At 41.8% G+C, this 12,165-nt stretch overlaps 1 protein-coding gene across 1 annotated transcript in view; it reads left to right on the top strand.

Annotated features, from left to right (window-relative positions):
* The first annotated feature begins 872 nt into the window (after positions 1 to 872).
* adgrv1 (adhesion G protein-coupled receptor V1) overlaps positions 873 to 12,165 on the top strand; it is a 96,529-nt gene continuing 85,236 nt past the window's right edge. The window contains exons 1-13 of the mRNA XM_023400956.2: positions 873 to 1,058; positions 1,888 to 2,037; positions 4,514 to 4,609; positions 5,579 to 5,683; positions 5,879 to 5,992; positions 6,209 to 6,439; positions 6,541 to 6,878; positions 7,049 to 7,319; positions 8,726 to 9,052; positions 9,482 to 9,658; positions 10,112 to 10,335; positions 11,587 to 11,713; positions 11,868 to 12,053. Coding sequence (XP_023256724.1) covers positions 873 to 1,058; positions 1,888 to 2,037; positions 4,514 to 4,609; positions 5,579 to 5,683; positions 5,879 to 5,992; positions 6,209 to 6,439; positions 6,541 to 6,878; positions 7,049 to 7,319; positions 8,726 to 9,052; positions 9,482 to 9,658; positions 10,112 to 10,335; positions 11,587 to 11,713; positions 11,868 to 12,053 — 2,532 coding nt within the window. The remainder of the gene's footprint in view (positions 1,059 to 1,887; positions 2,038 to 4,513; positions 4,610 to 5,578; positions 5,684 to 5,878; positions 5,993 to 6,208; positions 6,440 to 6,540; positions 6,879 to 7,048; positions 7,320 to 8,725; positions 9,053 to 9,481; positions 9,659 to 10,111; positions 10,336 to 11,586; positions 11,714 to 11,867; positions 12,054 to 12,165) is intronic.

A 12,165-nucleotide genomic window follows, 5' to 3' on the forward strand; every position in this document is an offset into this window, starting at 1 on the left:
ACCACAATGACCCGTGAGCCTGCCAGCCAGCGTGGCTGCACATTTTCAAAAGTCAGGCCTTCTGAACATCTGGCTACTAAATGTTGTCTGTGGATTATATTAGTTTTAATCTATAACTAACTGTATGTATTTTTATTTAAATATCAGCATCCAGTAATGTAAAGAATATGGGACATGAAATGAAATTGGAAGGAGCATACCCACCATGTCTACTCATAGACCAACTTTATGATTGTTTTGTTGTGTTGTAATCTTTAGTCTTGATACTGTATCACAAAGGTCTGTTTTATGTGAGTTCTTCTGTGTAGACTGAATTAGTTTTTCTGAAAAGTCAATTGATTTTCCTGGAGGTGAGGAGCAGTAGTTATAGAGTATTTGAACAGATCTCTAAAACTCTAAATCTGGAGTGCATTTATGTGTGCACCGAATTAACTAGAAATCAACTTTCTGTAGCTTTGTTAGGAAGGAAGTGCAGCATCTGGGTCAATGGATGTGAAAGGGACCACCCCTCTGTTATGGAGTAGGGGGTTAGGAGGTTAGAGGGTTGGATACTTGCTACCATCCATCTAAACGATTGTGGTGTAAGTGAAGCAGAAAGATTTACTTAAGAAATAGCCTGAGAGAAGTGAGAGCTTTTGTTCTGAAAACTTGAAACAGGGATCTTTAAAACTCTGAATCTGGAGTGCATTTATGTGTGCACCCAATTTACTAGAAATTAACTTTCTGTAGCTTTGTTAGGAATCAAGTGAATTGGTAAAACTCCTCAAGTCATAATCACATTGACCACTGCTTTATTTTAATATGTGTATTTGTCTATCTTTCCTTCATCATTTTTTAATATTTCCTCCATATGCTCCCGCCTTTTCGTAGGAATGCTCCCTGTCCTCCTGCTAGCTGGGTTGATTCTGGCTCTGTCCATCCCTGGCACTACGTCTGAGTCAGCCACACTGCGGTTCCTGGGGCAGACTCACTTTGTCGTCAACGAGAGCAGCACAGCTGTGGTCCGGCTGGTTGTGGAGAGAGTGGGAGACCCGGTCAATGTGACGGCTTTGGTTCTGGTAGGTCATCATTGATAATATATTGTCTTGTCATTAGTTCTCATCAACCTTTCAAATCACCCACGATATTATGTCTGTATCCAAAAGGAGCCAACCAGCACCATGATACATCACATACTACATCATGTAATGTTCAGTGGAGGGGAGAATCAGTGATCTTTTTTCTGTGGCAAACAGTGGCAGAGACATCGAACACCTAGTGTATCTAAATAAACTGTCTTGGAAATCACAGATTGTAGCTTTATGTCCTCCACATAGGGGCCGGTGTCAGCTGCTCACAGTTGGTGTCTGGAAAGGCGAGCTGGCCATGCGGTAGAAGTGTGGTTTGGGGGGTTTCCTATGCTTCTTGATATCTTTACCATACTTTTTCTTACAACAGCTATTATACCTGGGCCGCCTCGTGAGTTAATGAAATACTGTAATATCAGTCTTCCTCACAGGAAATGAATGGGCATAGACAGAAGTGCATGGAAAATCAAGATCAAGCAGATAAAGGCACCCGTTGAAAAGGAAAGAAAGAGACAGGAGCACAATAAATTTTCTGGTGGAAAGAGCTGAAACAGGCAAAAACATCAAGCCTGAGTTATCCCATTGACTTTGTTTTCTAAGAAACAAATCATGTGCCTGCAACACCCTGGATTCAAGTTCATCTTCGGTGCATTGTGCCAAGTTGTCTCCATCTCTTTTGTGCCCAGTTTCACGCCATTTTACACGTTCAAATAAATGCAGACAGTATCTCAAACAAGCAAGAAATATACAAAGAAGCAGGCATTTTACTTTAGTGAAATATTTAGTTTCATACAATTTTATGTTTCCTTATTTCTCCCAGCTAGAAGGAGTCGACACAGGGGACTTTGAAGCCATTAATGCTGCAGCCTTTCTGCTGTCCACTGAGTCCAGTAAGACTATCTTCATTGCTGTGAAAGATGATGACTTGCCTGAAGCCGATGAGACATTCACCTTCAACCTTAAACTACAGGTAAAGACCCATTGTTTGTGTGTTTATATTTGTGCGTGTATGTGTGCCAAATATCTGTTTGTGGATTCATGATGACTCCCTCTTCCTCCCTCTTTCCTCTCTGGAGCTGCAAATTCTTTCCACAAAGTACCACTGTTCTACTTCTGCCCCTGACCATCTTAAACCCTAACCCCAGCAACTAAGGGATAGGGAGTGGGGGCGTTACATAGTAAGCCCTGGGAGGCTCTGAGCTGCAGGGCCTTTGATGTGTGTGCTCCGTAGGACTTTTCCACAACTAGCATGGGTGGGGCCAAATGTTGTGAGGTTCCCCACTAAAAGACACCTTTGTGAAAAGAAACTAACTCTGACAGCCACTGCCTCACCACACATTAGATTAAAGTAATTCTCTCATTCACTGTTCCCATTGACTTCGATGGGCATGTCCGTTCTGTGGATTTCAATTCTATATATGTTGTGTGGTTCGCCATTGCAACTGACACGCTATAATAGATGAAAGCGCAGTCTTTTACAATGAAGGGATGTATTGGAAAGTGCAGTAACATCTTTTCATGCATTTTGAAACTTTTTTGCTGACAACCAAACGCATCAAATCATTAGTGAAACTTGCAAAAATGGACAGATGATTTGCAATGATTGCTTTTTTAGCATGTTAAGTTTTTTCTATAGTGCATAGTCTCGCATAGGACATAAATATTTTGAAGTTTGTGATCTGAAAATGATCTTTAATTGGTACACACTGTAAATCCTTGTCAAAAGAATTACCATCACAGCCCAGGATGCTTTACACCTAGAGACTATCTCCATGGTTTCATATAACCTTTAGCTGTCAAGTGTGATTGATGAGCTAGGGGGGTCTGGTCTTGCTGTCTGCCTGTATTATCCCGCACTAAAAGACCTAAGACAAAGGTCATTGTGAATCACTGATTGTATATATTTACAAAACAGAAACAAGTCTGAAAAGCTGTCAGCAAGACTTACTTTCTTCACAACACTTTCAATCAGATTCTGCATTTTTGTGACATCTGGTTAAAATCCAGTTGCACAATCCCGTATTTAGCGTGCTACGAGAGTGAAAGACCACATGAGGCCCACTTAGCCCTTCTGTTTACACTACAGCCGAGACAAAGCTTTTGGCCAAATGCTACCCTATCAGTTTACTGCAGGAGTGTCTGGAGGATAAATGTGCACTACAAAGGGTGGCATCCAGGGGTGTCATAGATCAAGCACAAGTAAAAATAAAGGGTTGATCAGGGTACATCTATCATTTATGACAGCTGAATCTGTAAAATCTGTTTCAATAGAATGTATTGTACCAGCTTTGTAAGAAATGAGTAAGAAAAGACTTGTTATATAGTAACTAGTGTAGAATTGTGGTGGACCAGAGCAGGTGCAGCCTACCAACACTGTGCAGGAACAGAAAGCAGATACAGACAGTTTATTGTAGCATATTATGTAGTGCTACATGTGTGTAACAAAGCTGTTTTTAATTAGCTAATTTGTGTGCGTGAATCACTGTATTGCTGAGTATGTTTATGTAGTTCAGCAGACATGTGCATGTGTGTTTTCAGACTCCTGGCCTGGCCAGTGGCTTGGCTTTGTGAAAGCGTGTGGATTCTGTGTCTGTGAGCTGACCGCTACAAGAGCTCAGTAGCGGAAAGAAAGCTCTGTTACAGCTGCGAAAAAGCCCTGTTTGAATAGAGGGATGAATGCAAGAGGCCTAAGCACTTTCTTGTTTCTCCTTTGCTTGCTCTCATTTTAACCTGCACACACACACACACACACACACACACACACACACACACACACACACACACACACACACACACACATATGCAGTGGCTTTGCTATAGACTTTACCATGCTCTGTCAGGATTCACATAGTCGATTAGATAGAACACTGTTGTACGTTACAAAGGGATTTTGGCAGTTTTGGTGGAAGCCTGTGCACTTGAGCTCAGACATGGTGGTTGTCAGCAGAGTTGGTCCATTAGATGCTTGTGAAAACATTGGTAAGCTCACTAATGGAAACCTTGGAAAGTTACACCAAATAACAAGGCTGTGGTCTTTCTCTTTAACAGGGTTCAGAAAAAGGAAAACCCTCTTCGCACAGATCACAGGTTGTTAAAAACTCAGTGTAAGCCCTGTGGAGTTGCTGTGTGATTTTAATCACACTGAGACGTTAAGTTTGTTAGGTCTTAGTGCCGATTCACCGAGCAAAGCACAAGTCCCGAAGAGGTATCCCACTGTGAGCTAACCTGACATATCAACTGGGCTGAGACCAGTACTTCCTGTCTTTGTGCGTTCTCACCAGGGCCTCTCAGTGGGAGCACAAGAATGAAGTGAAGACAGTGAATAAGGCAGGCGTTCTGCTTTTTCACATGAGCATGAGTGTCGGGGGAGGTTAAGATGTGTTGAGATACATACTGTATATTTAGTGTGGTTTTATCTAACTATTCTAGTTCTTTTCACTTTCCAGAGTTCCTCTAATGGCGTGACACTGGGGACACCAAACAAGGCAACCATCACCATCCTGTCCAATGACAATGCCTTTGGAATCATTGCCTTCAACTCAGTAAGAAACCCCTCCTTGTCTTCATTTGTTCATCATGATTAATCCATTTCAGCCGATCACTTCAAATTTCTTGCTATGATTAATTCAGTATACATCACTTTATTAAAGTTAGTCAAGTTAGTATCATTATGTAACTACCACGATTATCATCACAGCTCACAGTTTTATTTGCAGGCACAATAAGAAAGAAAGGACAATCAGTAACAAGGCCAAACTAGATGGAAACTGAATCTATGAGGATTTGTTCTTTAATTTATGCAGATTATTTTGAGTAAAAGAGGCCGACAGAATCAATCAAAGTAATTGTAACTTTTTAGAACAAGAAAACCTGCCAGGACTCTTCTCTTGACCATTTATTAAAGAGTATAAGTTGAATATGAACATCCATTTGCTTTTGTGACCATACTTATGAAAATGGAGCCCAGTGATGCTAATAAATTGTAGGACAAAGGAAGGATTTTCAGGTGGAGTAATTTGGACCCACTACTGCAGAGAGGAGCTCAGTCATGTCGGTATCGTGCTTGTTGGAGAAGTGACCATCTAGTGGTCGTGGGTTTCCAGGGGCAATCAAAACTACAACACTCCCTGGATTAACTTATCAGTGGGAGTTTATAGTGTTTCCATGGTAGCTGTGGTATGTTGGGAACTGTTTGTCCTACCACCCCCAGATGGTCTCATATGCAGGATAATGATTTGGCCTACTTAGAATCAATAAAGAGCTCCTGGCCTCAGGGAAGGTGTTTATGTTAGTTGTGTTTTTATGTACTAAATTAATAGTAATAACTGTAGCATTATTTTGCGTTCCTTCCTTCCTTCAGCTCACTTGTACTGCCCGTTTCAAAAGTGACATTTTGCTTTGTTTCTTAATTTGGTTGATTCTAATTAGAAGAGACTGTATTAAAGCAGATTAAACTGAACTGACTGGGGTTCTGTTTGTGTGTTCTGTCTCTCTCACCTTCTTCATCTCAGACTGAAGAGATCGTAGTTGATGAACCCCGAAGAAGGAACCATTATGTGCCTTTCACCCTAATTAGAGAGAAGGGAACATATGGGACTGTGACTGTGAATTTTGAGGTGAGAGGGCAATGTTCATAAAACCAACATAACACTGACACGGTACTTAGTGTACTGTTGAATGTTTATCACACTGGCTAAAAATAGAGGTTGCAGAATTTAGAGCCAAATTGGAACATGTAATTATATGATTATGTGCAGTCCACATACAGTACAGTACATGTGTGTGCCTTCACTGGGACTCCTCCTGTTCAGATCTCTGAAGGTCCCAACCCTGCCATTGAGGATCTCAGTCCAGACAGAGGGAACATAACCATCCCTGTGGGACAGGCTGTAGTGCACTTCAGTATCCTCATCAAGGATGACCAGGTATTGAACAGTACATCACTGTACATTTAAACCATCCATATGTCACATACTGTATATGGAATAAGTTGTTTCCATCTGTTTATCCACAGACTTTGCCAGTTTGATTATTTGACTGACAAAAGTTGGAAGGATGACATATTTGAGAAATGCGTAAAAAGATGATCTTAAATTGAGAGTATATGTATGTGAGTGTGCTTCTCTTTCCCTGTTGACCAGATCCCAGAAGATGATGAAGTGTTTTCAGTCAGGCTAACGGGTGTGGCAGGAGGAGCCCTCCTCAGGCCCAACGCCAGCAGTGTCCAGCTGAGAATCCGGCGTAATGACAGCCCACTGCGGTTCTCTCACTCTATCATGGCAGTACCAGAATCTGCTGGAGTCATCGCCCTCAATGTGACCCGAGGTCGACTGACTGAAGATGGGCCACTCTTCAGCTCCGTTGACACCGAGGTTCTTTTCTAAGAATTGGGCAAAATTACTTTAATTATATACATACAGTACAGTAAGCATTTGACAAATTTATATAAAACACTGGGCAATACTGTCTTTAGGTTTCTGTAGATTACATGGTGGTGAGTGGTGAAGGACTGGGCAGCGCCACACCAGCTGTGGATTTCCTCGACCTGCAGCCGGTCAGAACAGTTACATTCCCTCCATTTGTCTACAAGATGAGCCTGCTGTTCAACATCATTGACGACATCGAGCCAGAAATTGCAGAATCCTTCCATCTGGTCCTGCTGGAAGAGACCATCCAAGGAGATGCAGTGCTAGTATCCCCTAATGCTGTGCTGGTGACCATCGAACCCAATGATAAGCCTTACGGTGTCCTGTCAATCAGCAGCAGTGCAGTCATTCAGCCAATCAGCATCAATGAAGATCTGACACAGAGGTGGATAATTTATTAAGAAACTGTGATGACATGTGATACAGTATATACAAGTGAATGGGAACTATAACTTCTTTAACAGCTATTATGAACCGCATAAACTTTCAAAATATAACTGCAAAAGTGTCATAATGAAAAGAGATTAATTATACCCATGATTATCACTCCCACAGATTTGATGGCATCATTATTGTGAGAAATGGAGGCAGCTATGGTGCCGTGTCTGCCAACTGGTCCATCAGTAGAAACTCCAGTGATGGCTCCGAGGTGTCAGATGACTTGGGGCCTGAGGCGGGTACAGTGAGATTTGCTGCCAATCAGGTGACCGCCGTGATTCCAATAAACGTTGTGGCAGATGATCAACCCGAAGAGGCAGAGGCCTTCGTCCTCAAACTGCTGCCAAATACTGTAACTGGAAATGCAGAGGTCGACGAACCTATGGAGGTTAGTTTATAAGAGATCTTATGTAAACCAGTATTCATTTATTTATTTACTCATTTATTTATTTATTTATAGTTGCTCTCTGTTGCTATAATGGTTTTTGACGGAGAGAAAAAAGGCTGCACTTGTCAGGGAACATATCCTCCAGATGTTGTGCGTCTGTTATGCATGTGTGTGTGTTTGTGTGTGTCCTACTGTAGGCTACAGTGGCAAACTTGGCACATTCTGCAAAAGTCAACCTCTCAGTGTGTCACTTTGCTCTGTGGGTGTTCCCTTAATGTGGTTGAATCAAAACAAAGCGGAAACAGCAGGCACACTCTGTGTGTGGTGTCTGTGTGTTTTTTTTTTTAGAAAGCGTGGGGGATAGTGTAGTTATAGCTTCCATCTTTGTCCAAGCCTCTTGGCTATGTGTGAAAGAAGTGGGCAGACCTAAGTCTTGTTTATGTTCAAGGCATGAGATGAGACGCAAACAAACTCTGCTTTGGTCACATACAAACACACACGCCAGAACAACATCTCAGGTTGGGTCTGTTTGCCATCTGTGCAGAGTGAGTGAGCTGGCTGAGCAGAAATTCTAAGCAAGAAACACCTTTACCAGTAGGAAAAAGGTAATCAATGTTAATTAGCATTAATGTTTCAAAAGCAATATGACACACACCAAAAAAGCATACACTTTACACTGAGCTGTAAATCAGCTGTTGCGAACGTGCCAGGCAAAGCATCAGACAAGTGTAGGTTTCAGGGAAATGAATGGTTCTCAGTTAAAATGCTCATGAAAACTACTCTAGCAGTCTTAGCAGAGTTAATTAAAGAGGATGCCTCTCTAAAGTTAGCTCAGGGCTCTGTTTTACTACTTTCAGTCTCACTTGTTTTCTTTCCTCTCTCTGTTCCTCACCTCTCCTTTCTTCTTCTTATGACCCAAGATACACTCTTAGTAACACAAAAACAGGATACACATCAAAGCCGTCCAAAGTAATTGATGGTAAATCTGGGCTTCATTGCAATTACCCGCTCACATCTTGAAGATCAGTCAGCTCCTTTCTCAAAGCACAGGAGACTGTGCACGGCCCAGAGGCGCTCCCTCATTGACAGTGTAGTTGTGGCTCAGGTGTCAAACTTGTGAAATCACCATTCTCTTCCAAAGCAAAGTGTATATAACTAATTGTACTCAATTTAATGATTGGCCTATTATAATGTTAATCATCATTAACTTCAATCCAAGCATTTTATTGGTGAAGCAGAATTATAGAAAACTCTACCTGTGAGGTACTATTTGCATTAATAAAGTACAGTAAGAGGTTATAGTTAGTCAACATAAATATAACCTTTCCTAGTCCAAGTTTTGTGTTTCCTGTAAGATACCAAAAATGTGTTTTTGGAAACATACTCTCCCTCCGCTCATTCCCCAGATGGTGTTCTACATCCAGGACAGTGATGACGTCTACGGGCTTTTTCGGTTTGACCCTGCAAAAGAGCAAAGCATCCAGAGCCAACCCGAGGGCCGTTTCCTCTCACTGAATCTCCTGCGAGATGGTGGTACACTAGGTGATGTGTCTGTGACCCTCACTGCCCTCTACATTCCTGCAGGTCCAGTAGACCCCGGACGGGCCCATGACCAGGTTCTGAATGTTAGTAGATCCGTTAATGTGGTGTTTACCCGAGAGCGGATGGTCCACGTCATACTGCCAATCAGGAATGATGCCTTTCTGCAGAATGGAGCTCATTTCTTAATACAGGTAAAAAGACTGGAAACATGAATTTTTTTCCCCACTTTTCATGACTTTTCATTATGATTTTTTATGTTGTAATTCAGACAACATTTTGCTTGCATGTCTAAAAAAATCTCTTCTTTCTGTTTGTGTTTGCACTTCTGGCCAAATCAGTGCCATCCAAAGTTTAAGTGCCTCATTTGCATGTGTGAATGGTTTGACACTGGCACTCAAATCTGGCATGTTGCTATGGGATTTGTCCAGCTCTCCAAACTAACATCTCCTTGCCATTAAAGCAAGCAGAAAAGTACAAGAAAGCCTTCTTCAGAAATAAGCAGATGGCAAAGAAAGAGATTACATGCTTTATTTGTCATTGCTTCCTCTCATAAATATCTATCACTTAGTTCACCTGTGTGAGCCTTCTGTTAACTGAGTTGTGTTTTCTATTTCCCCCAGTTGAATTCATTGGAACTGGTTGATATCAACCCCCCAATTCCTTCAAACAGCCCACGGTTTGGGGGACCTCTAAACCTGACCTTAACTATCACCCCTGACATTGCTAACGGGGAAATCGGCTTTACGAGTAACACCACAGTGGTGGTTTATGAACCAGAGGATAGCAATACCAGCACGGTAAGATATGACCCCTGTTTTCAGCAGTAGTACATACAAATAGTGTCAGATCTGTGTTGCTTGTCTCTGTCGACATGCAGAGTTCAGTATTATGTCAGACAACAACATTAGTGAGAAAAGGGATTTCATGGAAATTATAAAACAACTCTATTAAGGCCTTGAGTATTCTGACGGCCTTCAATGTACCGTGATTTGTGTTAATATCATACTGTCATCATTCAGCTGTCATAAACCCAGTAAAGTTCTAGATTAAACACTACTGTTAAGGAAAAGGAGAGGTTTCCTATTTTTGCCACTGTAACTGATACATGTTTCTAATCACTGGCTTTCAAGCCACTATGCTGCTAGTCAGCAAACTCCCCTTGTCCTTGCTGAATCTAATTTGTCTTTAGAAAGTGAGTATTCAGTGTGTGCATATGTATAAGAGTTTAATCCTAATGACGTTTGGTGCAGGTGAGCCTCCCTCTGCGGCGTGACGGGACAGACGGTCAGGCCGAAGTTTTCTGGAGTCTTCGGCCAATTGGAGCCAGTCGTGGGGATGTAACAGCTAATGACCTGAAGCCTCAAAATGGCTCTGTTGTCTTCCTCTCTGGGCAGAGTGACGCCTCCATCAACCTCACTGTCATGGCTGACAATATCCCAGAAGTAAACGAGACCTTACTGCTCACTCTAGATAGGTAGGGTGATCAAACTCCAGCAAAAGTCACAGTTTACCAACATAATAAGTGCTGATTTTGTTAATTATAAACAAGACATATTTGTCCACCATTATGTTCTGCCCATGATATACTGTAATACAATAACTTTTCAGGGTTCACAGTGTGAAACTGATATTATGCAATGTTTTAGAGCCAACTTATACTTCAGGCGAGTCCAGTGAGATTTGAAAGGCTGAGTGGGTACGATCTCATCCCATCTCTACTTTGGTTTTCTGGAGATATGTGGGGGGTGGGTTCATCTGTTAGTCTTATGTTCTGATGAGAACGGCATCTCCCTCTCCCTCCCACTCCTTCCCTGCAGGGTGGAGACTGCACGCTTTATAGTGTACTTCGGGTAAGTGGAGAGTGGGGTGAACCTGAACCTTTTGTATGGTGTGAATCAGGACTTTGTTTTTCAGAGAAGGGCCTACTTCAGGATTTCTCGGGTTTTTGGTTGATGTGGAGATGAGGGGGATTGGGATGGGGTGGGGGATTCTCTGATGGTGTGAAAAAAGTGAATCAAAAGAGGGTGGGTGTTGGGAGTAAATAGAGAATCTTTCTGTGTTTTGCTCTAATTTAACCAGGCTTAATTGTGTAGACTTTTAAAGATGTCAGTGTTTGTATGCATGCAGTGTCTTGGCTGTGACTGTTTGTACGGAGTGCTTCATTCTGTCATGTCTTTGTCTCTAATTTACCCGTCATGTGATGTGTGCTTGGCTCCAGTTTTCTCAGCTTACACACACATACACACACCCCTGCGGAGCAATAAAGATGCAGGCACGCTGTTGATTGACATAGTTATTAAAAGTGGTCTAAACAGCAGGAGTGCAAGATATGGAGTCAATTTTGAATGAGCATCACACAATGCAAGGAATGCATTAAGAAATTTAATTAAATGTTGAGCTGTTTTGCTTTATATTAGCGTTGATGTTATAGAAACTTTTAACACTCAAACATACACAACAAACACAACACAAAAGCAAAAGTCTAAGAAACGTCCATCTTCAGTTGTCATCTGCTGCACATCTGCTGAAGGTGACATTTATCTGTCTTGGGTGCTTACACCAAGAGCATCTCAACAGTTCCTCTTTAAGGAGGGGCTGATGGCACATATTTTGCAAAACAAAATCTCATACACTATGTTTTATGCTATGTTTCAGTCATGATCACTCGCTGTCATGATCTAATACTGTGTATGTGTTTATTTGTGCGTGTGTGTATGTGTCTCAGGAGTAATGTTGAGAATCAGATCCTGAAAGCTGGCTTCACCAGCAGAGAGATTGTCATTATGGAGAACGATGATCCTGGGGGAGTCTTTGAGTTCTCCCCATTGTCCAGAGGTCCATGGGTCATTAATGTAAGTCAGAGTTTGAAACTGAAAATTTGTTTATGTAGTTTAAGTATTTAACCAGCTACAATGCAACGGGATAATCATATACATATAACCCCAAATATTGTTATTTTCTCTGCTGTCTCTCTGCTAACATGACATTTAAACATTTTAAACTTAGGAGGGTGAGGCTGTGGAGCTACATGTGGTCAGAGCCCAGGGACAGCTGTTGAAACAGCTGGTACGATATGCTGTGATGCCTTCAGGCAACACTGAATTCTATGGCGCTACGGGCATCCTGGAATTTAAGCCAGGGGAGAGAGAGGTGGTGGTGGCACTAGTGGCAAGGCCTGATGGCGTGCCTGAGGTAAGAACATTGTCAATGCAATGCTGACCTTTTGTGGTTAAATGATATCAATTAACCTAACTACAAAATAAAGTGCTTCTGTTTTTTTAGTTTAGAGTATAATATAATAATA

The sequence above is a fragment of the Seriola lalandi genome, unplaced genomic scaffold (assembly GCF_002814215.2).
Source record: "Seriola lalandi dorsalis isolate HSWRI2012SDOR001 ecotype SW California unplaced genomic scaffold, Sedor1 jcf7180002053097, whole genome shotgun sequence".
Classification (NCBI taxonomy): Eukaryota; Metazoa; Chordata; class Actinopteri; order Carangiformes; family Carangidae; genus Seriola; species Seriola lalandi.